This window comes from Amphiura filiformis, chromosome 10 (assembly GCF_039555335.1).
Source record: "Amphiura filiformis chromosome 10, Afil_fr2py, whole genome shotgun sequence".
Lineage (NCBI taxonomy): Eukaryota > Metazoa > Echinodermata > Ophiuroidea > Amphilepidida > Amphiuridae > Amphiura > Amphiura filiformis.
The window spans coordinates 22,730,798-22,757,193 of record NC_092637.1 but is presented as its reverse complement, the minus strand read 5'-3'; the positions used below and the strand labels follow the sequence as shown (position 1 = coordinate 22,757,193).

The window sequence follows — 26,396 nt, the reverse complement described above, 5'->3', positions numbered from 1 at the left end:
AAAATCTCCCACAGGGATATAGTGTGGACTTTAAATGAAATAGCCCATTCTCAGTTCTGTCTTTCTGTTTTCGTTTTTCTAACCAATTCATTGATAACGCCAATATCTGTCCATCATCAGTCCGTGATCGTAATCGTACGTCACCCCGTGTCGCAACAGCAGCTGTTCTTCCGTCAACCTCAAGCCACTTTGTAGCCGGTTTTGGAACATCAACTGCCGTGCCAAACGTGCTTCAATCATCTGCTGCTGGCCAGCGGCAAAAAGGTCTGGCTGACCGGGCTGTTTACCCAAAATTCCAAGTTGGTTTCGCGGTAAAATACTTGATAGACCCGCTAATGACACACTGTCTTCAATGGCACTGCGTATCGCTGGCTCATTACGCCACAGTCGCATCACTATGTTGCGCTGGAAATCTGCCATAAGTTCTAGGCGACGGCTTAAGTGTTTGTTCTGGTCGAGTGTGTTCATCTCTAGTTTGTAGTGCTCTTGTTCCAGATGGCCGAGATCGTCACGGAGATGCCTGTTCTGTTTTTCGAGTTCTTGCATACATGTTTTGTAGGATTCTTGCTCCTGTTAATGACAAAATGTCACACTTTACAAAGGGACCATTTGAGGTTAGGCGCGACAAAAAAAAAAATATTGTTCTATGGGCTCTACCAACCCAGAATTAATGTCGGGGTATTTCTTTTATTTTACCGTATTCAATTAAAACCAATAGTTTCTTGATTTCTTGGATTGATTTTAATTGATATTTTTTGCAAAATATCAGAAAGGTTTCAAAACATGTTTGTAAATAAAAATCAGATTTTTTCAGATTTTTCATGTTTTCAGTGATTAAGCTACTTTCAGCCAAAACAATCCTGACTTTACTTGTCTGCCCCTAAAACAGGGTGTGGTTGGGGCGCATACGTGTTTGCCAGCAAACAAGGACACACACAAGATTTTTCACCCTAAACTGCGGAATTACCTCCAACCGAAGACAGTCCAGTCTCAAACTGTTGCAAAAGACCTCAAATGCATGCTAAATGCATTATAGTGATATTTGGTCAAAACCGCGGACCATACGTGTAAAAACTACATCAGCAGTTGATGGATAAAAATAAAATTCCGTTTTGTATTATACACAAAAAAGTCCACCATTTTAGTCCACGGTTAAGCGATGAAAACATGATACACACGGGGCGGCGGTTAGATAGCAATACACACTGTCCTCGGTTGGCGGCAAACACACACAGGGGTGGGGACTGGGTGTGTGTGTGTGGGGGGGATCCGAGTAGTCATCAAGCATCAAATGTCATACTCACTCTTAGACGTTTTTTGAGTATTACAAAAATCTATCACATTTTTAAAAAACTTTTTCATAAAACCAATTGCTGAAAAGAAAAGACAAATTTTTTCACTATGACTGTCTTTTGTATGACTTCCCCCAGCAATATGTGACACGATCAAGGGAAATGAGTCGGATGTCGCTAATAGTGATTTTGAGATATTGGCAAAGAAAGTGTTAAAATTCTTTTGTTTTAATTGTTTTCAGCGATTGATAAATTGACGTAACTTCGCAAAGAAAAGTCATATCAACATGGGGTTTTCAGTTTCTGAAAGCTCTAAATGTCCTCTTTAGAAAACTGTGCAAAACTTTTATTTTCGACCAGGGTCGCATGTGACTCATTGCCCTTGATCATGTCACATGTCATTGACCACATCACTTCTAGTTGGATGCATACTTCATTACATCACATTACAAGTGAAGCGGCGAAACAGGCAAAAGGAAATTATTTTAGTCTCAGAATGCCTTTGTTTTATGCATGTAGGACTAGATTGCAAATACTTAAAATGTTACTTCTGATCTGAAACAGTCCAAAAGATTTTCAGTGCAAATTTTGTTCCATTATTTTAAGCCAGTAGACAACCCCCTACCCCATGTGCAAGTCATCTCTGTCAACCCCCCCCCCCTGTGCATGTCATCTCTGCCAACCACCCCCATGTGCAAGTAATCTCTGTCAACCCCCATGTGCAAGTAATCTCTGTCAACCCCCATGTGCAAGTAATCTCTGTCAACCCCCCATGTGCAAGTAATCTCTGTCAACCCCCCATGTGCAAGTAATCTGTCAACCCCCCCCATGTGCAAGTAATCTCTGTCAACCCCCCATGTGCAAGTAATCTCTGGTAACCCACATGTGTAAGCAATCGTGTCAACCCCCCCACCCATGTGCAAGTAATCTTGAGAATCACTCCTTTTGATTAAAGATTGAAAATTCTGATCCTTTGACTGAATATTCAATCAAACAAAATGAGAGTGCTCAGTCAAATTGACATACACAATGTGGGCAGTGGCAGCACCAGGAAGTTTTTCAGCAGTCATTGGGGGTAACATGAATTTCAGGGGGGCAAAATGAACAAATTTAGGGTAAAATTGCCGCAAAAAGTGTAAATTTTCGTAATTTTGAGTTTTTACGGGGGGGCCAACAGGGAGAGGGGGCAGGAGTTCTGACTGGGGACATCCCCCCATGGTGCCACCACTGAGTTTGGGGTGTACATACACTCACCTGTCTTCTAGAGTTAAGATCAGAAGCCGACTGTCTTTCAAATCTGGATCTCTCTTGCCAATGAGGTCTTCCTTCACATTCAGGGGGTGACCTTATAACAACATTCCGTTCATCGCTCACCCTCCCTCTGTCACGTCCTTGGTTATTGTCACTCTCCATCTCATTGCCATAGCAACCTTGGGCTCTATGTGACTCCAATTGTGGCGGCGGTGGTGGTGGTGGGTGTGGAGGAGGTGACCTCCTGAAATCAGTCAATTAATATTTTTGCATTCAAGCAGTGTAGTCTGTGGGGATGAATTTCAACCCCCCCCCCCTCAAAACCACCCCAAAGAAAATGTCAACCCCTGCTCTCCCCCCCCCACCCACCCAAAAAAAATAGTGTAAAATTGAAAATTGGCCTGGTATACACGAATACTACCTATATTTTGGGCTAAAATAGTATAAATTTAAAATTGTACTGGTAAACACAAAATTTCACAGCTAAAATAGTGAGCAATTGAAACACCCAAAAAACCCATCTTTTTCAGGCAGATGGAACTTTCGGTCGTAGTAGGGTCAGTGGTTTGGGTGTTTTGGGGTTTTTTTTTCACCAAAATCTGACAAATCTGTAAAAAGATTTCTAAACATTTTCAGCCAAAATTAATCAATCTGGTCCCAAAACGGCTGATTTTACATGATAGTAACAAAAAATCTCCAAAATGCCAATTATGGGTTGCTTGGACCCATAGAACAGGGTTTTTTTTGTCGCCTCACCAGAAAACTGATCCTGATACACCACAGAAAATGTAAAACACTTCAGGACGCCCTAAAAGGATTTATACCAACCCTGCACCTTTTGTAAATTTTTCCTTCAAAAAAGGGCTGACTTTCAATGTTTTTACAGAAAAAAGTGGACTTTTTCATTCAGATTGGCATTTTATTTTTTGGGTGTAGGTGCGGGTGTGGGGTGGGAGGGGTGCTTCACGCCCCAAAAACCTCATGGCTACAGCTCCGCAACCATCAAGGCTTAGGCTAAAGTTACTTTACATGGGAATACAACATTTCACCAACATTTTATATCCTATAAGATCTTACCTCCGATTAGAAGATGGAACAGATCTGAATGCTTGCTGGGCCTCTCTTGGTGGAGAGGGTAGTCTGTGGGCAAAACGGCAGTTTTCTCTGGGGCATTCACCATCACGTCGCCAATCACGACACACATCGCTGATCTGAAGCTAAAAAAATAATACAATGTAAAAAGATCAGCCATCTTTAAAGCTTTGGAGCAGACCAAAGGTTTATAAATTTATGAAGAGTTCAGAATGTGCAAAACCCATATCCATTTCCTCCATTTGAGGTATATGTGACACAATCTGGACCATGGGGGCCAAAGGAGGCATTTTGAAAATTGAGTTACTGTAATTATTACATTATACATGCAATAGGCTAGCATATACTGAAAACACCAAAGGTCTAGCATACTTGGTTCTAAAGTTATGAAGTTTTTGATGTCTATTTTCTTATGTATTTTATTGTTTTTTAACTCCATATTTTTACCTTGATCTCAGTTTCAAATTTGCCGCCTTTGGCCCCCATGGACCAGATCGTGTCACATATTATTATTACTGGTCAAATATCTAGTATTTTGTAAGTAGGATGTCAAACACAAACATTTGAAAATTTTCCATCTGAAGGTGGTACGTCTACACCCCTTGATAAATTTGTGACTATTTTTGCATTTTTCTCAAAAAAATATATAATAACACACTAGTAACAAATTATAGTTTTATAGGCAAGGAATCCAGTTACTACACTGGAAATTCAGTGACTCAAGACAAGCGGTACATTTATGATAAGAAAAGAGGTACAGCTAGAATGTACCTCATTTCTTAACTTGCTTTAAGCGTTTATAAGTTACATTTTCAAACACATGTATGAAATATTTCTGACTACTTTAAAATGTTAATCTAAACAATTCTTCCAACAAATTCTTTAAAACAAGATTTTTTACCAATGTGTAAAAATTTTTTGTTTTGCCAAGTACGAGTTCATACCTACCTGTATGTAAAAACACGGTATCAGCTTTGCAAATTACTAGTGCTCCAGATACTGCATTAGGCTAACCATGGAAGAATATGACCTTTTAAATCTGCCACACGGGGAGTGTGAATTTCTAATGAAATAACCCATTCAGGTAATCCCATTTGAAATTTACATTTCCTATGTGGAAGATTACGGTTATGTATTCCATAGCGGTGTATGGATTTTGATTGGAATATAACCCATAATATTAGAGAGTACACTGGTTCAAAAATATGATAATATCTACCTCCCAGACAAGGGGCAAGGGGACAGAAATGTGCCCAGTCTCAAAAAAATATTTCGTTTAAATCTCAAGACAGAAAAAGGTGAGATTTTTTTGTGAAATCACCCCCATTTTGGATGGTCATTTGCTTGTCTAACAAACACAAAAAGTTGGTTGCTTTCCTGGTTACTGAATACTGGATATAGCTAGGGAAGTACAGACCATACCTCACCTATAATAAAGGTGGTATCGTAGGTAAGTGCAAGTGCAAAATAAAACAAAATAAGAACAGAGCTGCCAACATTGGAATATGTAAATGCAGATTTCTATGAAGTGTAAAAAAAGCTTAGGATATGTGGTGCTCTCCAGCCAAGGGCAGCGGCCCTTCAGTCCCCCAAAAGCTCCTGGATGTTAGCTTTTAGAGAATCTTAAAAATGCCTTTCCAAGGCTATACTCAACCTTTTTTTGCAAAGGACAGGACAGTGGGTGTATAATTTATTTTGTTTTTAATTTTTAGCCAGATGGCTGTAAATGCAAAAGATTTAGCCAAATGGCTGCAAATTTAAGCAGAAGATTTAATATGTTTTGCAGAAAACAGAGAAGATTTTCAGCAAACAAGGAAGTCTTCTGCAGGATCAAGAAGGATTGGCAGCTCTATAAGAATGAGTGATACCGATGATCAAACTTGACAGAAGTAAAGACACAGATACTCCACAAAATGAAATGAGAAAACACCTTGCTCTCAGCAGCCTCCAGGTCAAACGAAGGGAACCTGGTTCCACTTAAATGGTAATGAAAACATCACCAGCAAAAACACATATTTACAACTTCAGTGCTTCAAACTAAATGTAGAAGCAATTCAAGCAATTGCCGGCAATCATCCAGAGTTGTATATATAACTGGGACCTGCAGATTGCCAGACTATGCTCCAGCATACAACAGAGCGCAGGTTGGGAAGAGACAAGCTTGTTCACTGCAATGTATTAAGTTATTAACAGTTAAAGTGTACATTGCAGCATGATGGTGTGAAATGTGAGTGCAAAATGATGATAAATATCGGAATAGGATGGCCAACAACAATAAAACCAACAACAAATCTGAGAGATCATTTGGGAGTGGAAACATGGACCATTGCAAGCCTGATGTCATTTTGTAGTAATACTCAAAATCAAAATCTGAATGATAGGTAACCACATTTTTGAAAATCAATCAAGCTGGCATGCTGTCAACAGTGGTGTTGCCAGGAATTTTTTTCGAGGGGAGGGGGGAATTCGCCCCCCATGCCCCCTCTGGTGCCGCGCCACTGCCCGTCAAAAATTTTGGTCCTGATAATTGTATATGAAGTCACAAATGGTAATGTCCATGTATGCCGCCATGTTTGTATCGAGAAAAAGGGGGTCTTTCTTGGCTTCGAACTTTATCAACTCAGCAGCAATCATTGGAAAAGAATTAAACAGACAGGTCCATGTTTTGTGTAATCCTGCTCCTCAGAGTATCTTCTCATCAAAGAAGGGATGAAGTCAACTTACTCTAGGCAATTCTCTGTTACCACCATTATATCGCCCTGGTCCATTGTACGGGGCCACCACATTGCTAAGTGGAGTTATGCCCTCTTCTCCACTCTCCTGAAAACAATATCAACATAATTATAAATTCTACGTCATTCTTTATAGGACTCACACCACATATTGTGGTTAAAATCTCATGTCAATGCATTAAAGACATTCAGAGTTCTGGAAAAGTCTTTGAATGAAGCCGCAGTGGAACACCTGCATGCTTTGCATCAGATACTTATTTGCATTGATGTTACGATTAATCCATGAGAACTACCTGCCGATTGGCCAAAAAGAAGTTTTCATTATCAATTGGTCCAATCAGCAACATTGTTAGAATAATTTCACCATGCAAAAATGTGGGTGAATTATTTGCAAAGCTCCATTCTGATTGGTGATTAAAGAGAAAACATCATTTAATTGACCAATCAGAGGCAATGTTAGATCGGCAGGTAGTGCTCAGGGGGATAAAAGGGAAAAATATAGAATTGAGAAATATAGTCATCTGCAATATGGCAGAATATAGCTGCTACCCAATTCACTATTTAGGACACAAATCTGTATCAAAATGGTTTCTGAAACAAACAAGGATATTTCCCGAAGTTCAGAAATTGTCTTAACATTTTCCACCCATGTGGTTCATCTCACTTGCATTTCAATATAAATACAATTCAAAAGACACATGAAAACACATACTTCTTTCTGTGTCATGATAAAATTTCAGAAAAGTCCAGAAAACAAATGAGGGAGGGGTACTACAAAGATAGCAGCTTCCTGTTAGCATACTAGACTACTGTAGTATCTCAACCAGATAGTTTATAATGAAAACAACTTAACAGCAAACCGGAATATTTTGGTATTGTTGCCATGGCTGCAGAATTTATACAATTACACCCATTCCCATTAAGAAACTAGCATTCTTATAGGGAAGAAGAAAAGTATAATTTGTGTATGGAACCACAAATCCAAAGACAAATGTTCTAGTATCTAGAGCAGGTGTGCACATGCCCAGGCGGGTGGCTTTATAGAGGTTTGAGCCCCTGGATTTTATACCAAAAACATGAAAAATTAGCCCATTTTTAGGCCCATATTTCAAGCCACTAGAGAGTAAATTCAGATTCAAAGCAGTTGTAGTTGCAGAAATATATTATCAAGGAATTTGCTGCAGGTCCAAAGGCGAATAGTGGTGTCATAGGAGAGGAAAGAGTTAGGTAATTCTTGTTCGAAACTAAGCTTTTGATTAATTCGGACTACTAGCAAAACAGGAGAATTTTTGCTGCTGGCGGGCAGCAGATGATTGAAGCGAGTTTGGCGCTGCTAGTTTTAAAAACGATTAAGAATTGCCGTAATTTTATCTGCTCATTGCTAGAGTGATAAAAGTCACCATCCCAGTGACAAACATACAAAAACATACTTACAAATCCTCCTAGCTTGGAGACAAGAGAAGCAGGGGGTTTGTGTGGCATGCGCCTATGTGGATTTGCCACTGATATATATTGGAAAAATGTCTGCCTGTGGGACGCTTGATCTTTCCCAGGCATACCTCACCAGTCACAATCTGACCGAGACGAAGAAGACACATCACAAGGATACCAAAATGTAGTATCAAATGTTTGATTGCTGTATGAGTTAGAGCATGTTTGTCTAACAGTAGCTATGATAGAGCTAAACACATCAAGGAGGAATTTAACAATGAATGCAATTGTGGAGGAAAATTGTATACTCGGTGGAAACTTTGCGCAGAGCGTCCATTATGGTCAGACTCAGAGCAAAATATTAAAATATTCAAGGAGAGCACCATGGTGATAATGCTCTTTCACATCATGCCATAATAATGGATTGTGAAATGCAGTTTTGAAATACAAGAGAATCAACAAAACAACATCTACCCTGCAATATCTGTATTAATTTGTAACATTTTGCTACGAAATATCAGCTGCACTGGCCAGAAAACTATCTTCTAAGATAGCAGTGGACCTATATCAGAATATACACTATCTACTGAAGAAAGTGTACTAAAGATAATAGTGGATATGTCAGAATACTTGTTATCTACTGAAGATAGAAGTACACAGTATGAAAAGATGCTATTCATTGGTCAGAATACTTGCTATCTGCTGAAGAACAATGTACCTGTTGGCCAGAAAACCTGCTATCTACTGAAGATAGCAGAGAACATATATCAGAATATGCACTAATCAACACTATCTACTGGAGATAATCTACTAAAGATAAAAGTACACGTTGTTGATCAGAAATGTTGCTATCTACTGAAGATAGCAGTAGACACATCAGAATATCTGCTGCATACTGAAGATGAGGTGCACATTGGTCAGAAATAATTGCTATCTTCTTAGGATAGCAGTAAAAATTTGTCAAAAAATTTGTCATCTACTTAAGATTGCAGTGGACACATCAGAATACTTACTATCTACTGAAGAAGTAAGTACACCTTTGTCAGAAATATTGCTATCTACTTAGGATAACAATAAAAAATAGTCAGAAAAATTGCTATCTACCGAAGATAGCAGTAAACATTGGTCAGAAAAATTGTTACCGGTATACTGGTAGCAGTGCACACATGCCAGAATACTTGCTATCTACTGAAAATAGGAAGTACACAGTCAGATCATTGCTATCTACTGAAGATAGCAGTGGACATATGTCAGAATATTTGTTATCTATTGAAGATAGGAAGTACACACAGTCAGATCATTGCTATCTTCTGAAGATAGCAGTGGACACATGCCAGAATACTTGCCATACAGAAGATAAGAAGTACACATTGTCAGAAAATTCTCAGAACATTGTCAGAAAATTGTTATTTACTGAAGATAACAGAGGAGATAACAGATGGAGCACAGAGTTTGATATACTTGAAAAAATAGCAGAAAATTTTTACAGAAAACATTATTTAGGTGATGTTATGATATTGACTGCTCAGTGCCAGAAGTAAGTGCAATAGCTGCCCTGTTGCACCAGCTAAATTGAATGCTGTTGGTACACACTGATCAGAAAAGTTGCTATCTGCTGAAGATCCCAATGGAAACAATCATATCAGAATACTTGCTATATACCGAAGATAGAAGTACTGGTCAGAAAAATTACCATCTGCTGACAAATCATATCGGTAAATATTGGTCGGAAAACTAATCAAAACTTGCTATCTATTGAAGTGTACTCTCAAAATGTAAACAAATGAAAAACACTAATAAAGATTTACTTTATAAGCAACTAACTTTCTATAATGAAATGTTTAATTTAAATTGAGTGCAAATTCATTACATTATTTAATTTGACAACTGCAAAATTCTTAAGCACCCAAAAAAAGATCAGTCACTCATAATTCACTCACAATTTACATTAAGAGATATACATTTGCAGCCAACAGGGGATAAGGCGGTGGAAAAAACCTGTTCAGCGGGTGGCAGGCAGACAGACTTGTCAAGATGGGTCGGTTGGTGGAGTTTTTTTTTGGGGGGGGGTTGTTTTTTTGTTTCTGGAAAAATCACCAAAAGCTTGAAAAACCTTTTCAAAAGAATTCAGTTACAATCAATCCACTTTGGCCAAAACAGAGCTGTTGTTCATTGCAAAAAACGAAAACGAATCCCTAAAATGCAAAATCTGGGTTGTTTCGTTTTTGTCACCTAAACTAGAGAATACTAATGTAGATAAAAAAATAATCTAAATAAAGATGGAGTCACCCATTCAGGTAACTCCAATTGAAATGCACACCCCATGTGTAGAAGATTAAGGTTATGACTTCCATAGAGGCTGTATGGACTTTGATTGCACTTACCTTCGGCATGTAATCCCTGTCCCTGTTGAAACCACGCCCTGGTCCATTGTATGGAGCAAACCTATTACCATGTGATGAGTAACCATGGTGATAGCTGCCAGAACTAGTGTGATAGGAGAAAACTTGTAATAAAAAGGTGTGCAACAATTTACTTAGCACATAGGGGGGAGAGGCATCAATCCTGGGAAAAGGGCATCATCCCCCCTACCCCCGGCCACTTTTTGGTCAAATGAGCCACTTTTAGTTCGGGCTAACTGCCCACAACAATTTCGAAGACGGATTGATGCAGGGGGGGGGGCAAGATCCGGGGGAAAGATACCACTCAGGTACATCAGAACCAAATGCTGATAACCTTGCCTGTTATTTAATCAGGGGTACAGGTCTCCCCCACCTTTCAGCAAAATGACCCATTTTTTGTTCTTTTCAGCAACTTTTTGACAATTTAGGCCGATTGTCCCCCCTCCCCACATTTCAAGCCAAATTGGTGGTAATACCCAAGACATACTATATAAACCAGTAGCAATAATGAGGGACTTGCAGCTAAGAAGCACATACCACCAAAAACATACCACATCCCACACAAAAAACATCATATCACACCCAGGTTCAGCTTACAGAGCTCTGGTGCCGTTCACCAAGACAGTAAAGATTAGTTAGTTCCTTGTCCAGAAGAATTTCAAATAATTAGCTCAATGATAAATAAATTAGAGACTTCACCAGGAATTGAACTTGCATCGCCACACACTAATGACCCAGTCTAATGCCTTACCGAATGAGCTAACTTGACATCACCACTAACCAAACATATCATCATAAACCCCATGTCATTTTATCCTGCCAAGCATATTAGTTTTCAAAACAATATGTAGCAAAACAAAATGAAACATCCGAAGCGCACCCACAAAACTCAATTTACATAGATTGAAAACACAAACAATACATTTTCATAATATCAAATTCAAAACTAAATCAAATCCATAAAAAAGTGATCATTCATTCCAACAAACAAACCACACACATGACAAAACTTCAACATTTCATTCATTTACTCTTCCTGAATATATATTATAAGCCACCACCAGGCAGTATCACCTCCTTGATTTGGTAAAAATATCGCAAGTCTGATTTGTAGCCTAAAGCAGCATCACAGCAAGCACAGTTTTAGAAATTTCTTTTGACATGCTTCAAAACAGCTTCCTCCAATGATGTATGAAGTGTCATTCACCTACCATTGTAACATCTACACTGCGCCAAAAAATTGTCCTTGCACTTCGAAACAAAATCCTAATTTTAAACCTGAGCCACATGTGGGTAAATTTATTTTTTCAATAGATGCACTATATAACCCTGCACATTATGACACCCCACTGAATCCAATGTGACAGTAAAGTTACAAGCAATTGATTAGATGAAGGTCCCGTTTTAACCATATTCTATTACCCCCACAAAAGGGGTATATTTGAGTGGTGTGGAGTGTTATCGGTTGGGTAAAAACCAGTAAGTGGCATACCATTGGTAAGCTTGGACCTTAAGCTTTTAGAAAAACAAGTGTAATAATTAATTATGTAAATTTTATGCAAATTAGCTCATGAATAATTGAGTTCATAGACAAATATGGTGAAAAAATATTTTGATTTACATTTTTGAAGTGTATGAGTACATCAATGTGGTATTTTTATGCAGTTTTAAATACACTGCCATGTTTCTAAATATAATAAAAAGAAATTCGAGTTAATTTGGACTATATTAAAAAAGTTAATGGACATTTTTGGTCTATTTTTAGGGCAAAATTTTGCCTTTTCCATATTTTCCATATACGGTACTCACTTGGTTTTGTGGGGTTCATTATCGAACCCCAACGGTTTTAGCTTGTATTTATATTATTTATTGACATAGGCCTATTTGTTTGTGATAAGCGTTTTAAAATTTCAAAATAATCCCATTCAATTACACGGATGATGATGAAAATTTACTGAATTTAGAGAATGCACGGCGACCACCACCTGTTGAAATTGGCAACAGTTGCCCTGGTCAAATTGCGAAAAAATCAGATTCTATGAAAATTAGTGTTTTGGTGCAATTTTGTTATCAAATCATAAGGCCTATTCCAGGATTATTTGAGTTGAAATTATCTTCTTTGTGGTATTTTTGGAAACATTTTGCAGCTTTTTAGAGATACAACATGATAATATTGAATGTGGAATTCAGGCCCGGGCAATTGTAAAATATTGATTCCATTCAATAGGTTGTATCTCAAAATTTTAGCCCAATAATAATATATATACTTTTTAGTGTAGTCTGACGATCGCCGATAGGCGTAAAACTACTAGTTACTATGCTGAATAATATTTAGCAAAAATTGTTTTATTTTAAAATTAGCTCTACCTAGTTAAAAATTGGTATTGAGCACTGTGAAACGACTATCGAGTGTCTATTTATGTTATACTTTTTTTATGAATACCTAGATCTTAGTTTCTAAAGAAAATATACATTTGAAACAATCAGTTGTTTTATAGCTGAAACCAACACAACATGCTGAACCATTAATATTTTAAACAGTATATAGCATACTGATCCTTACTTCAAATTTGAGCAAGGATAGAGCAACCCACTTTATAGACCTGGTAAATTCTAAGGTCTTAGACTTGAGCCCAAGTTCTTCTTCACCTACGATAGAATAACAACCAAAAAATCAGTGGTTCAAGTTACAGAGTCAAACTGTAGCCAAAGGTTGAAATAGTCACCCAAGAATATAACATATTGCCAACACTAAACATATTATTGTGATTATATTTGCTATCTCTCAAAATGTTCCCCCATAGACTATAGACAACATAAAAATGAGTTTGTACTCATTTTAATGCATTTTCCATGTTGATTCCAAATATGGTCATGGAAAATGTACAATTCCGATATTTTTTTTAAAATATGACTGAAACTTGTCATCTGCAGCCAACACCAACGCGGAGAGGGTTAAATATCAAAGGTTGATTTTATCTATGAAATTATTATTTCAATCAATGGATACCACTTGACCACTTCTCTGTTGCTATAGCTCCCATAGACCAACTACTGCCAGAGACCCTTTTTAATTTTAAAGCTTAATTTTCATTTGGCATATCTGAAAACATAATTGTATTTGTGAAGCAAGAACTTCAAATTGGTCTGCCATTATCTACTACCAATAAAATTATAATATTATATTACCATACTATTTTTTTTTTCATTTCTGCACTTTAGTATCACACCAACTGAGTCAAACCACATTTTGGTTTTCATCCAAGTACAGAAAGCAAATTTTTTTAGCCATATTGCTGTAATCAAGTTTCTAACCTCCTCCAAGCTACCTTTATAATCCCACCATGGACTATTGTTTTTAAACAATAAAAATATTGAAATTAAAATTTCTTCACTTTAGTATCACATCAAGTCAAACCACATTTTGGTTTTCAGCCAAATACAGAAAGCAAACCTTTTTAAGCCTAATTGTTGTTATCAAGTTTCTAACCTCCTCCAAGCTACCTTTATAATACCACCTTAATTCCTTCACTTTATATCACATCAAGTCAAGCAATACAGGTGCAATTTTTTTCCAAATTTAAAGCCTTTCTCAAGTCTCCTCAGATTACCCAAAACCATGACAACTGTAAACCTCTCATGAGAAACAAGTTGAACAAAAATATTGCACTCAAATTATGTTATATATGTTTGATTTCAAATATTACACTCTCCACTTTATATTGATAGACGCTGATTTTACATGTACCGGTACACATTAAAAAATAAATTAGTCAAACATCCACAGATTGTTTAATTTCAGATCCATTCATCTGACCGTCGGAGGTCAACATCAGTTGCTACTTCCGGTCAGATGACCCAATTTCCCGCTACCAACCAAATCATCAGTCGGCATTGAAGACCAGTGGATGCTGGTCGCAGGCCACCAACCTCCACAATGTAAGTCGTGAGAACTTTGTTAAATTTGTACTTTCTCGATTAGTCGATATCCACAGATTTATTTGTTAGTAATCGATTTTCTAACCTCCTCCAATGGACTATTTTTAATTTCTTCACTTCAGTATCACATCATGGTCACATCAAGTCAAACAACTGATTGCCAAAAGTTCCAAATTTAAAGCCTTCCTGTTACCAAGGCAACTGTCTAACTCTCCCAAGAAACAAACAAAAATATTATATTGCACTCAAATTACATTACAGCATGTTCGATTGCAAATATTATGCTCTCCACTTTGTATTGATAAACACTGATTTTACATCACATTTTAAAATAAATTAGTCAAACACCCAGAGATTTCTGGCTATAACATAGATTGCCAGTATTAAAGATTGGCTGGGTTGCCAGCCTAAAGGATTTGTTGCAAAGGGTGTTGCCAAGTTGAATGACACTATAACCAATACCACCTGCTGCTGACGCGGTTTGGATTCTCCCGGGACGGACGACGTGGGACAATCTCTCTTCCCGACGCATAATCTCTCCCTGTAACTTGAATGCGTGGCCTATCTCTTGAGGTGTTGCAAGGCCTACTGCTTCGCTTGTTCAAACTTTCTCTCAGATCGGGTGGCTTGGTGGTTGACCTGTTTAATGTTATGAAAAGAAAAGAAGACAATGGTTAATTTCTGCTATAGTTTGAATGTGTCAATGTACTTTATGAGTTCCGAGTTTGACTTTAAAGATAAAATGAAGAGTTCAGCGGTAAAAAAGTGGTATGTCATTTTCAGTTGAGGCCACTTTCATCTGTCATGTAATATGCGGTTTACTGTCCTGAGGCATTGGTTAATTTCTGCTATAGTTTGAATGAGGAAATGTATTTTATGAGTTGGAGTTTGACTTTAAAGATCAAATGAAGAATTCAGAGGTAAAAAAGCGATATGCCATTTTCAGTTGAGGTCATTTAACATAAATATGCCCTGTAATGCTGGCTTATTGACACCCTTCTGTTATAATTCCAATTCAAATAGAACACATTTTCTTATTATTTTTTTTGATGTTGGACCAGTTATATTTACCTATAGGCCTATATCTCAAATTGAGAAAAATTGATTGTTTTTTTTCATCTGAATTACTCTCCATATATTTACATATTATTTCTAGCTAGGCCTATTATAGCAATAGCAATACCTACTAAAATTGGTCCAAAGTGATTAAATGCCACTATTTTGGAAACAATTGTTTTTGTTTTTTCTCCACTTTCTCTGGGCCAAATTTCTGAACTTCCTGAACAACGTGGTATAGTAAAAGTAACCAACATTATCAGCATGCAGTAATTTAAAACATTTTAAAAATTTATTGGTTTATAGCCAGTTTCATAAAAATATCATAAGAAATAGCCATCGTAATATTTAGTTGATTTCAGTTAATTAACTTCCAACGGCCATATTTGATTTGATTTCATTAGATGGCTATTCCAGTTGAAATCCATACACCCCCTATGAACGACATGATCTTAAGCTCCCACACAAGGGGTGTGACTATCAAATGGAGTTACCTGAATGGGTGACTCCATTTGAAATCTACACCGCCTGTGTGGGAGAGTAAGGTTATGTCTTCCATATGAGAGATAGAGGGTGTATGGATTTCAACTGGAATGTATGGATTTCAACTGAAATAGCCCAATCCAAGGCATATAGTGACAGGCTATTAGCTTTCTGCTCCTGTGAGCATATATATATTTATTTTTATCTTCCCTGGGGCTCTAATTAAACAAAGACAAAAGCAAACCATGGTTGAATGGATCCCATTATGGTCACACAATCATGAGAAACAAGAAAGGAAATTTATTAACTCTCTCCAAGGGGTGTCGACTGTAGACGACAATTTTTTTTTTCTTTCAAAAATTCAAAAATTTCAGAATTGTACATTTTCATGACCATATTTGAAATCAGCATGAAAAATGCATTAAAATGAGTATAAGCTAGCCTAGTATTGGTTCAGTGGTTGTTAAGATAACTTAATATCTCAAAACTTTTATGTTGAAGCCTATGGCCAGCACACTGAGTATAAATTCACATCACCGCAGTTGATAAAAGTCAAAACAGATCAACGCTTTTAAAGGTTTTTTTTGGCTCTACAATAATAGATAATAGATAATAAATCTGAAAGGAAAACAGAAGGTAACGATACTGATTTGAGATATTGGTATTTAAAAAACTGTTTGTTTTTGTTCAAATCCATGTTGTGAATGGTTTGGCCTAATGGCTGTATCAACAGTATTGAGAGATGTTTTAGAGAGGGTATGATGGGCAAGGGGACTGGAAGGAAGGGGGATTAGTAAAGACAGTTAAGTAAACGAGATCTAGGAGGGAATATCGAGATAATCCAAGGAGAAATGTTGCTTGCCTTGGCCTATAGCTAGCTTTATAACCCCACATTTAAATGGGTATTTTTTAACATTTTGTGTTTGCTGGGTAGTGACAGCAATAATCTCAATATCGGGGTATGGCCATTTGTTCTAGTCTACTGGCTAGGTCCCCAGTACTGATATTGAGATCTGTTTTTGGAGTGGGTGGTGGGGTGGGGAAATGGAAGGCAGGGGCGTCTATTCTTCCGTTAATCGCCCCCAAAGGGGAGGGAATCATTTTACCCCTTTGGGGAAGAATTTTGCATTTTGAAAAAGAAAAAAATAGAAGGGGAAAAACAGAAGAAAGTCAACAGGATTCAAGGAAGATTAAAAATAAAATTAACTAATTTGGGAAAAATTGTATAACTGGAACATGTATTATTATGTTTTGTGGCTATTTTTTGAATGAAACAGATGGTCACTGGCAGAGTGACTGCTCTACACCACTACAGGGTTGGTGAATTCATCAAGTGTCATTTAGGGAAGAATTATGCGTACATAGCATTAGCATACATGTAGTGGTCCCTTGGCTTTTACCTATTCCCATCCCAAAAATAACTATTTTAAGGGAAACCATGGACTTGTTATACATAAAACAGGGAAAAGTTGGGTCATTAATTCTTCCCTGCCTGGGCAATAGTGACTAGTGGTCATACCATAGGTAATATGCACACAAAGATTAAGGGGTTCTGCTTTACATATTTCATACAAAATCCATTTTCTTTTTTGTTTGGACATCTGCCTATCTAGGGAAGCATTTGGGATTCTAAGGGAAGACAGAACAATCAATTAGTTAACAGCTCTAATTGTCCAAGTTTATCTTCCCTTTAAACCTCAGCTTCAGATCCAAATCCTTGATCATCCTTCCACATAGGCCTGGATGCAATAGATCGAACTCTGCTACAGAAGAATTTTAATTCTAAGGCTTTATAAATCAGGGGCATATGCAGACCTGCCAACCTCTGAAAGTCCAAATGCGGGACACTAAAAATTTCTTCCAAAATTCCAACGAAATTACGACGAACCTTCCGAATTCGGAAACATTGACACAGTGAAAAGCTGAAAATAACCTCTTCACCAATCCGAAAAAGATACGCAATTCATCGGTTATACAATGTTGCATCAATGAACCATGCACCGAGCGATGAGGCGAAAATTATAGCCTCCTTTTAATGGCAACGTTCATACATATCCAATGGATTACAATGGGCAACGTGAATTTAACACGCAAGCACGTGCTAATCAGGCTTTTAATAGCGCCACCACATTTTCAATGCATTTAAATAGGTATAGCGCCGCCGCAATTCTTTCGTGCCAGACGATATCGGACAATTTGTTGGTTTTTTTAATGATTTTTTTTCAATGGACGGAAATGCGGGAATGCGGGACGTCCCGCATTTTCGGGGTTTTAAACTTCGGAATGGGGGACTGTCCCGCAAAATGCGGGACAGTTGGCAGGTCTGTATGAGTCACCAGTCACCACATACAAGAGCTTAAAATGCTAAAAACAGTTAGCAAACAGTTAAAAACACCTAGCAAAAAGCTGCAATTTGGGAAGATCCTATACTTTTGTACAGAGCAAGTGTACTGGTACAAAAAGCTGAAAATCAAAACAAAAAAGCTGAACTCTCACACCCCTGTAAATAATAAATCACAGCTAGCTCTGAAAATAATAAAGAGCCTAGAGGTGTTTGCCAGCCTGTCTTCCCTTTGAACCATTAGTCCTTGCAATGTTTCAGTGTCCAAACTGTACCATCTAGGAAAGAATTTGATGTTTTTAGGGAAGACAGAATAGAACAACTCACAACTTAGCCTAACAGTTGTATAAAGAAGTTTCTGGGTCTGACAACACACCAATATTCAGGGAAGGGAGGGTATAAGAAAATAAGAAAAAGTGCATGTAGATAGCAACCAGCCTAAAATTTTCCCTTTGGGTCCATTTTTGTGAATCTCAGTTGGGGAAGAATCTGGGGACGGATGTGACACAGTGCGGTAGGGTGAGGGAATAATTTCAATTTTCTGGAAGAATAGACACCCCTGATGGAAGGGGAACAGAGTTTGGCAGTAAAGGAGAGAATGATGGGATGGATGAAAGGAAAAAAATTGCTCACGTTGGACTAGCTTTGGTGACCATCCAGGGCATAATATAACCGGTATCGCATCATATTTTGCTACACAATGCATTGCTGTACATAATTATTGCTATACAAATAAAACTTCATAATTTTGCCATGCAAAATTCTGACACTAAATTATGCCCTGTGACCACAATGATCTCAATATAATCATGCAGGGGGTGCTGATTGTTCTGGTCCACATAGCTATGTCTGCAGGATTGAGATCGGTAAGGAGAGGGTTGATGGGGTGGAGGAATGGAAGGGGAACAGAGCTTGGTAGTAAAGGAGATCGGGGAGGAAGGAAAGGGGGTAACAAGAGAAACCTTGGCCTAGCGTTGGTGACAGCAATGATCTCATATCAGGGGATGTCGACTGTTTTGGTCTACTAGCTGTGTCAGACATTATGACTACTGTATTGAGATCGGTTTTAGGAGTAGGTGGATGGGGTGGAGAAATGGAAGGGGAGCAGAGCTTGGTGGTAAAGAGATCAAGGAGGAAAGGAAGGGGATAAAAGGATAAAAGTTGCTCACCTTGGCCTAGCTGTGGTGACAGCAATGATCTTATCAGGGGATGGTGATTGTTCTCTGGTCTACTGACAGTGTCCACAATATTGAGATTTTTCTGGGGTGGGTGGGTGGAATGGAGGAATGAAATGGGAACAGAGCTTGGTGGTAACGGAAAGGAGGGGAAGGGGAGAAAAGTTGCTCACCTTGGCCTGGCTGTGGTGACAGCAATGATCTCAACATCAGGTGATGGTGATTGTTCTGGTCTACTAGCTACAGTATTGTCTGCCTGCTGTATTGAGATCGGTTTTAGGAGTAGGTGGATGGGTTGGAGAAATGGAAGGGGAGCAAAGCTTGGTGGTAAAGAGATCAAGGAGGAAAGGAAGGGGATAAAAGGATAAAAGTTGCTCACCTTGGCCTAGCTGCGGTGACAGCAATGATCTCAATATCAGGTGATGGTGATTGTTCTGGTCTACTAGCTACAGTATTGTCTACAGTATTGAGATCTGGTATTTCACTTTCATCACAGAAGACAGTGAGAACATCTGCTGCTTGTTCACTGGCAGTAGGAGCACTGTGGAAAGATAAATCTTGTATCTTTGTTGCCACAAAATAAAAACTATTAAAATTACTCAATGACATATGCCACTAGCTTCATTTTGGGTCAAAGCAGGGAGATCGATTCAGTGTGGTGTTGAGGAAGTTTACTCCCCCCCCCCCCAAGATTTGGTTTGCTATCTCAACTCCCTAAAACCACCCCCCCCACACACACACATAGTGTAAAATTGAAAATTGGAATGGTAAACACAGAATTTCACCTTTCAACAGTCACTTAGAGCCTAAACCCACAGGGAATTTGTTGTTGTAGCCCCCTCAGGTGATTGACCCTGATACACCAATGAACATGGTACGTACCCAAAAAAAAACGATAATTCACACAATCCAGACTTCATCGATCATACCAGGGAATGTCTCAATCAAGGAGGTTTCAATAATCAGGGATACTGGTACACATAGATTACATAACACATTGTTCCTTTGATGCCAATTTGATTTGCAGACAAGCTATTCATCCAGTACGTGGTATCTTTTGTTTCGGACAAAAGGGTGCCGCCATTAAATTGGTAACTGACTTTTGCGTATTAATGCTTTCCAGACATGCGAATAAGTGATCAAAAGAAAGTTATGTCACTGGTTGAGCGCTTACTTGAGCGAGTGGTACCTTTCATTCTTATTAGTCCACGGTCACCACAAGCGCAAAAATGTACACTTTAGACGTTGATGTATAGTTATTTACTGCCCACCATATTTGAGGTGCATCACAAATAAATTGAATAGAGTTGCTGATCGATTACCCGTAACAACGTGGAGTGGCTGCCAGGTATAGGTCCATATCTTTGTTGCTTTCTAACAACTAAATATTTCACAGTTTATCTTGATTTTATATATAGGACTCTTTAATAAAGTTCATTTCCATTTAAAGCCAGGGGAAAATGAGGGAGTGAAAGGAGGAAGGGGTGAAAAGAAAGGAAGGGAGGGGCAGAGAAGGAGAGGGGGTAAAAGGGGAGAGAGGGAGAAGGGGAAAAGATGAGGAGAGAAATCTTGAGAGTGATAGAGTGTAGGCCTAAGAAAGAATAAGTGAAAGAAAGGAATGAATAAATAAAGGAATGAATAATTTATTAATTTTAACTAAACACATCTCTCTCCCAGAACTGAGTTTTCAATTTACTATTGCATTTTCTGGATAACGTTAATTTGTTCTTGAGCACGGCCTGCTGAGAGTTAGTGAGTGAATGAATGGAATGGTGAGGGGTGAGTGAATGAGTTTGGATCAGGCCTTCTCAACTAGTTTATTTGGAGTGCCAACTGGGAAATTTTAGTGATAATGAAGTGCCAACATGTTTAGGGAGCATTTAATGAAGTGCCAACATGTTTAGGGAGCATTTTGTGAAGGAGCGTGCGCGCGATCGAACGCATATATAGCGGATGGGGTCCAGGAGGCCCGCACGCCTTATGGCCCCTGTAGGGCCCAGCTGCGGGGGTCCAGGGGGCAGCGCCCCTGGAAGCTCAGAGATTTTAAGGCTATCTAAAGGCTCAGATGTGGTATTTTCACCCCTTTTTTTGTAAGCAATTTATGAGGAAAAAACTAGTAAATTTACCGTGCGTCACTTCATGCGCCAATTCGACTAACTCCAAGCGCCACAAGTGGCGCGCGCGCCGCCAGTTGAGAAGGCCTGGTTTGGATGAAGAACTGGTGGGACAAAGCTCAAGATAGACCCTGTTCACATTAGAAAATTTCTTCATTTGACGAAGATAAGTTAATCTTGAATAACTAATTAAGCATGCGTACACATTAAACTGAACGAAGATCAAATGAAGACATTGCATTGTACACATTTCATGAAAAATAACGAAGCTCGAACGAAGCTATTAACGCCCGGCTATTATTAAAGCCGGTGAAGGTCACTTAATTGTCACATGATCAGTTTCCTTCGTCGAACGAAGTGAGCGTACATATTACAAAATTAGCTTCATCGAACGAAGTATTCCTTCATCGAAATAACCTTTTAGCTTTGTTGAACGAAGCAATTGTGCGTACACATTAGGAAAAAACTAATATTAACACTGATGACTTTTGTACTGTTGCATAATTAGGTTTTATTAGTTTAAAATATTGCAAAAAACAACAAAACAGCTTGTTCAAGTTATCCCCCTACCAGAAATTGATTTCCCTATCATGAGGAACCAGCTGAACATTAACTTGCTATAAAGGGTAAAGTGTTATGCAGAGTAAGTCTTACACTTTACACAGGATTTTGGAGCTTGATCTGTGGTTCTGATCAAATCTTTCCCTATTTTATTTGCACAATGTTGTTACTACACAGGTGAATGAACATGAAAAGATAGTCGCTTTTCATTCGAACTAAATATCGCATTAGTTACCATGGTTACTGCGCCTTCCCTTACCTTTCAATCCTTGGAGGATCAGACAAAGGTTTCTCCATCGATGGACAACATCCTCCGGGCCTCCTCTCCTCATCTATGTTTTCCATCGGTGGTGGGGGTGGAGGGTCTTCGACTAGACGGAGTATTTCAGCGATTGGTTTAGGTGACACACTTGGTGGTGGTGGAGAAGGCGTTGATAGTGTGGAAGGCATTGGTGAGTTTTGCACTGGAAATTCATTTAAAGTTACAATAGAAAATTACCTGGTCAAAAATGTAGAGAATTTTTTATATTTTTTTACACCACCTGCCCACATGGGTCCCCCAGTCAACCCAAAAATCCAAAAATCATTAACAATTCTACTTTTGGGGCAAAAAATTTGTCTGATGTATCCCCACAGTATGTCAAATTATTTTCCTCCTCTACCCAGTGCCCCCGAACAAATTCTTGGTGGCTTCACTGATTGCTATGATTCCTTCGGTCTGAGTGTATCAGATCTTATCACTTTTACAGGATTGGGATCAGAAGTCAAAAACAGGATTCATGTTTTAAATATGGTACTGACTATGATAGAGGGTTGATATAGGGTTGAAAAATATAAAAACATGAGAAATATGACAAGGCAAATATCCTTGTAGGGGGTTGGAGCAGTGCTGGACAGTAAGACATTTTTTATTTGTAGCATTATCAGCTTGCTTACTTAATTTTTGCCTGGGGGTAGGGGCCTACTCAAGTTTGGTTTTGGTAGGGGACTAGGGGTGTGCCGCTGAGAATTTGAAAGTGCCAAAAATTTATGACAATCTTCCCCTATATAATTATTTTGACCAGCCCCCTCGAAGAAAATGATAGCCCCTTATTACTGGTAAAAAAATACCCCTTTTCTGCAATTATTTGAAAACATGAAAGCATGCATGCATGATTTATACCAGTAGGGGAAGGTGGGGCATAACGGAACACTTAACTTCGAGGATGCTCTGTGACGTCACCATAAGTAATATGACTATAAAAATTATATGTTCAGTTGAAGATTGTATTTACCTTTAATATACCATTAACCAATATAACTTGAATCTTACAATTTTTTATAAAAATGAAGAAATATTTTCAAAAAAATAAATCTGCTTTTGCCCCACTATCGGGCAAAATGGAACCTCCCTATGGGGCAAAACGGCACCCTGGGTGTAAACTTATATCAGCAGTTCCATCGGTAGGCCCTAGGCCTAGTTATATGTAGGCCTATATTCAGTTACAATAAAGTGGGCCTACCATCTCTGTGGAGTGAGTAACTTCTTATAGACCTAGTAGGCCTATAATATGTATGACCAATATTTGATTAGAAAGAAATATTAAGTAGGCCTACCCATCTCTGTGGAGTAAGCTAACTTTTAATCATTAATTCTATCTGTAGGCCTAGTTTAATATGCCTATGTTTCAGCAAAGTGTTTACCATGCTCGAGTAGGCCCCTAGATAACGCCTACATTTCCTTGAGTGAAAACATATTATGTCCAATTGGGGCAAAACGGAACACATCTGTGGGGCAAAACGCCCGGGGCAAAACGGAACCCTGGTCCGTTATGCCCCACACTAGGGGTTCCGTTTTGTCCCATACCCGATTTTTTAGGACTAGGTTGCATGCATAATACATTGTAGCATAGACCATGCAGTACATACAGCTCAAAGCTAGTACCGGTACCTTAGTGTTTACAATATACACAATTATTTGGGAATCCGATATTAATGAAGTAAAATTTCCGCACATTAAACATCTACATATCTTACGTCAGACAGGTTGTAATTTTTTGACTCGATCTTGCTCGGATGTCAGTAGATTGTTTCAGATCAAATTTTGTTGTAAATCTCATGTGGCTATACTTGTGTTCCTCAATATAATTTGCATAGACGACAGTATTGCCAAGGCCTATTTTTCCTATGGGTCCGTTTTGCCCCGGGGGTCCGTTATATGCCCCACCTTCCCCTACCAACTTTCATGTTGGGGTGTTGAGTAGGGGCTGGGGGACGGGAGAGTAAACCTCCCTTTTTTTACCACACAGGTACCCCTGAAGTACAAAAATTTCACCATTTGGCTAAAAGGAGATTGTACGGTATACTGTTTTGGGCAAAGAGTTGATTGATTTTATACTGCAAGCTATAAAGTGAGGGGAAATAATTGGAAGAAATTGCAATAATGCCAATATTTTACCAATTTTGCTGAATTTTTGGAGTCATTTGCTAGTAAAAAATATAATAAATACAAAAATGCCAGATGTCATGGATTGCAAATGATGTGCTAAATAAATAATATGACTGAGGACTGGAAGCAGAACAAAAGAAGCCCAAAAGATGGGAGGGCTCCCCAAACAATGTCCTCACCACCTTGGTCATGGTGCCAGTCAGCCACTGACAATGTCAATGGCTGATAGACTACTATGGCAGGTCCTCACATCTAGAATTTGGTGGTGGAGCTTCTTTGTTTGTAAGTACTCGGGGTCACTCCCATTGTGGCCTTTACACCATCCGCGATAATAAAAACGCGTAAAAAGGGTAGTTAGGGTGTCAAAACATGAAAAAATGGAAAAAAGGACCACGTAGCAAAATTGTAATTGCTAATACGCGAAAATGGTATTTAAGGTATGAAATTTAATGCAAGGAATAAATTCCCTGTTTAGGGTGTGAAAACAGGCGCGTAGGGTATCGTTTTAGCCAAGGGTTAAATCCTTGTTTAGGATGCTTTTCAAAAGTTGATTATCGCGGATGGTGTCCAGGCCACAATGGCAGTGACCCCCCCCCAAGGTAAGTACTTTTATAATTAGCTTTTATTTGTCAACAAGGAGCTCTGTTCAGACTGTTGCATGGTTGGAAATTGCAAGCATCAAAAGCACAGGAACATTTTAATAAGGTCAGGAGCCTAATAAATCAGGCGCGTCTTTTTGCAAAGAAAAGAAGAGAAGAGAAAAAGAAAGGGAAAAAAAAGTAGAAAAAGAGAAGAGCAAAGGGAGAAAAGGAGGAGAGAAAAAAGTTAAATTGCGCGTATAGTCATGATAGTAGGCACATGCCCAAAAACAATGCAGTCGGGTCGATCGGAAGTAGGTCTTATGATATAGGCTATAGGCCTGCAATTATTTTAGGCATTGCTTGAAGGCGGGTCCCGGTTCCAGCACTCAGTGTATACCGCGGGTCACTCATGCTCATCAGGGAACTTTGAAAACACCACCTTTTGAATCTCATTTCGCGAACTTTTCAGGATAAAACACCCCTATTTTTAGCAACTTCAACATCGATCCATGTATGTTTTAATTGCGAGTCTCAACTTAAATAGTGTAAATATGATGCACCAAAATGGCTTCAATTGGACCTTTATTTTGCACAATTTCACAAGTTCTGAGGGGGAACATCCCCCTCAAACACCCCCTGCATAGTGGGTAAACAAGTGCCCATTTTCACGTCTGCTTTCAGCATTTGCCAGTTTAGGCACTATGTTTAACAGCGGCCACTTTGAAAACATTTTTTTCGGTGTCATATTGGATCCGTCTATGGGGCGCCCCACCTTTAGACGCCTTGCTACGCGCCTGCAATACGGTAATGAATTTATGATGGTCTGCCCGGGACCAGGGACTACCTACGGCAGTATAAGGGACCATTCACAAACACTTGTTGGGTGGGGGATGCAAAAAAAGGGGGCCTGAAAAGTTTTGACCCTCCTAAGGGGGGAGGGCCCCTAGAAAAGCATATAAACTCAATTTTCCCAGGAAAATTTGTGGTCATTTTTTTCAGGGCCCCCTTAGCTTAGGAGGGTCACAAATTTAAGGGCCCCCTTTTTGCATCAGCCCCCCCCCCAACAAGTGTTTGTGAACAGCCACTAAATAGCCCACAGCTAAATAATCAGCCACCCCCCCCCCCCACCAACAAGTGTTTGTGAACAGCCACTAAATAGCCCACAGCTAAATATATGACTATTGACTAAATCTTTAAATTGCTATATGGTTTAATCTCACCTATGTAAGGTCTACTGAACGGCCTAACGGGGACTGCTGTACCAAGCAATGCAGCTTCGTTGACAATACGGCAGCACATTCCTTCTCCATAATCGTCATCTTCATCATCATCTTGATTATCTGCCCAACGCGACCATTTGGTTATTTTTCTCTCCTCTTTTCCCGCTGAATCCATTTCAGACCTTTTCACATAACTCCACGGAACTTATATCCAAGCATAAATCACCAGTTCGAGGATAATATTCACAAAATTTAAGAGTTTTTCACAAAATTGGTTGTAAATTTGACAGTTCATGTG

At 38.7% G+C, this 26,396-nt stretch overlaps 1 protein-coding gene across 1 annotated transcript; it reads right to left on the bottom strand.

Annotated features, from left to right (window-relative positions):
- Positions 1-34: 34 nt before the first annotated feature.
- LOC140162160 (uncharacterized) lies at positions 35-26,396 on the bottom strand. Its single transcript, XM_072185434.1, has 8 exons — positions 26,099-26,396; positions 22,129-22,333; positions 19,574-19,735; positions 14,605-14,778; positions 10,183-10,285; positions 3,621-3,760; positions 2,547-2,787; positions 35-570 (listed from the first exon to the last, which is right to left on the bottom strand). The coding sequence occupies exons 1-8, from the start codon at positions 26,271-26,273 to the stop codon at positions 88-90; spliced, it is 1,683 nt and encodes a 560-aa protein (XP_072041535.1). The 5' UTR covers positions 26,274-26,396; the 3' UTR covers positions 35-87.

Bases quoted from the DNA above. Each gene is read 5' to 3' on its own strand.
- LOC140162160 (XM_072185434.1), bottom strand. From the start codon at position 26,273: ATGGATTCAGCGGGAAAAGAGGAGAGAAAAATAACCAAATGGTCGCGT. The intron at 19,736-22,128 runs GTAAGGGAAGGC...ATCTTTCCACAG, and splicing joins GATCCTCCAAGGATTGAAAG to TGCTCCTACTGCCAGTGAAC. The intron at 571-2,546 runs GTGAGTGTATGT...TGTCATTAACAG, and splicing joins ATCTTAACTCTAGAAGACAG to GAGCAAGAATCCTACAAAAC.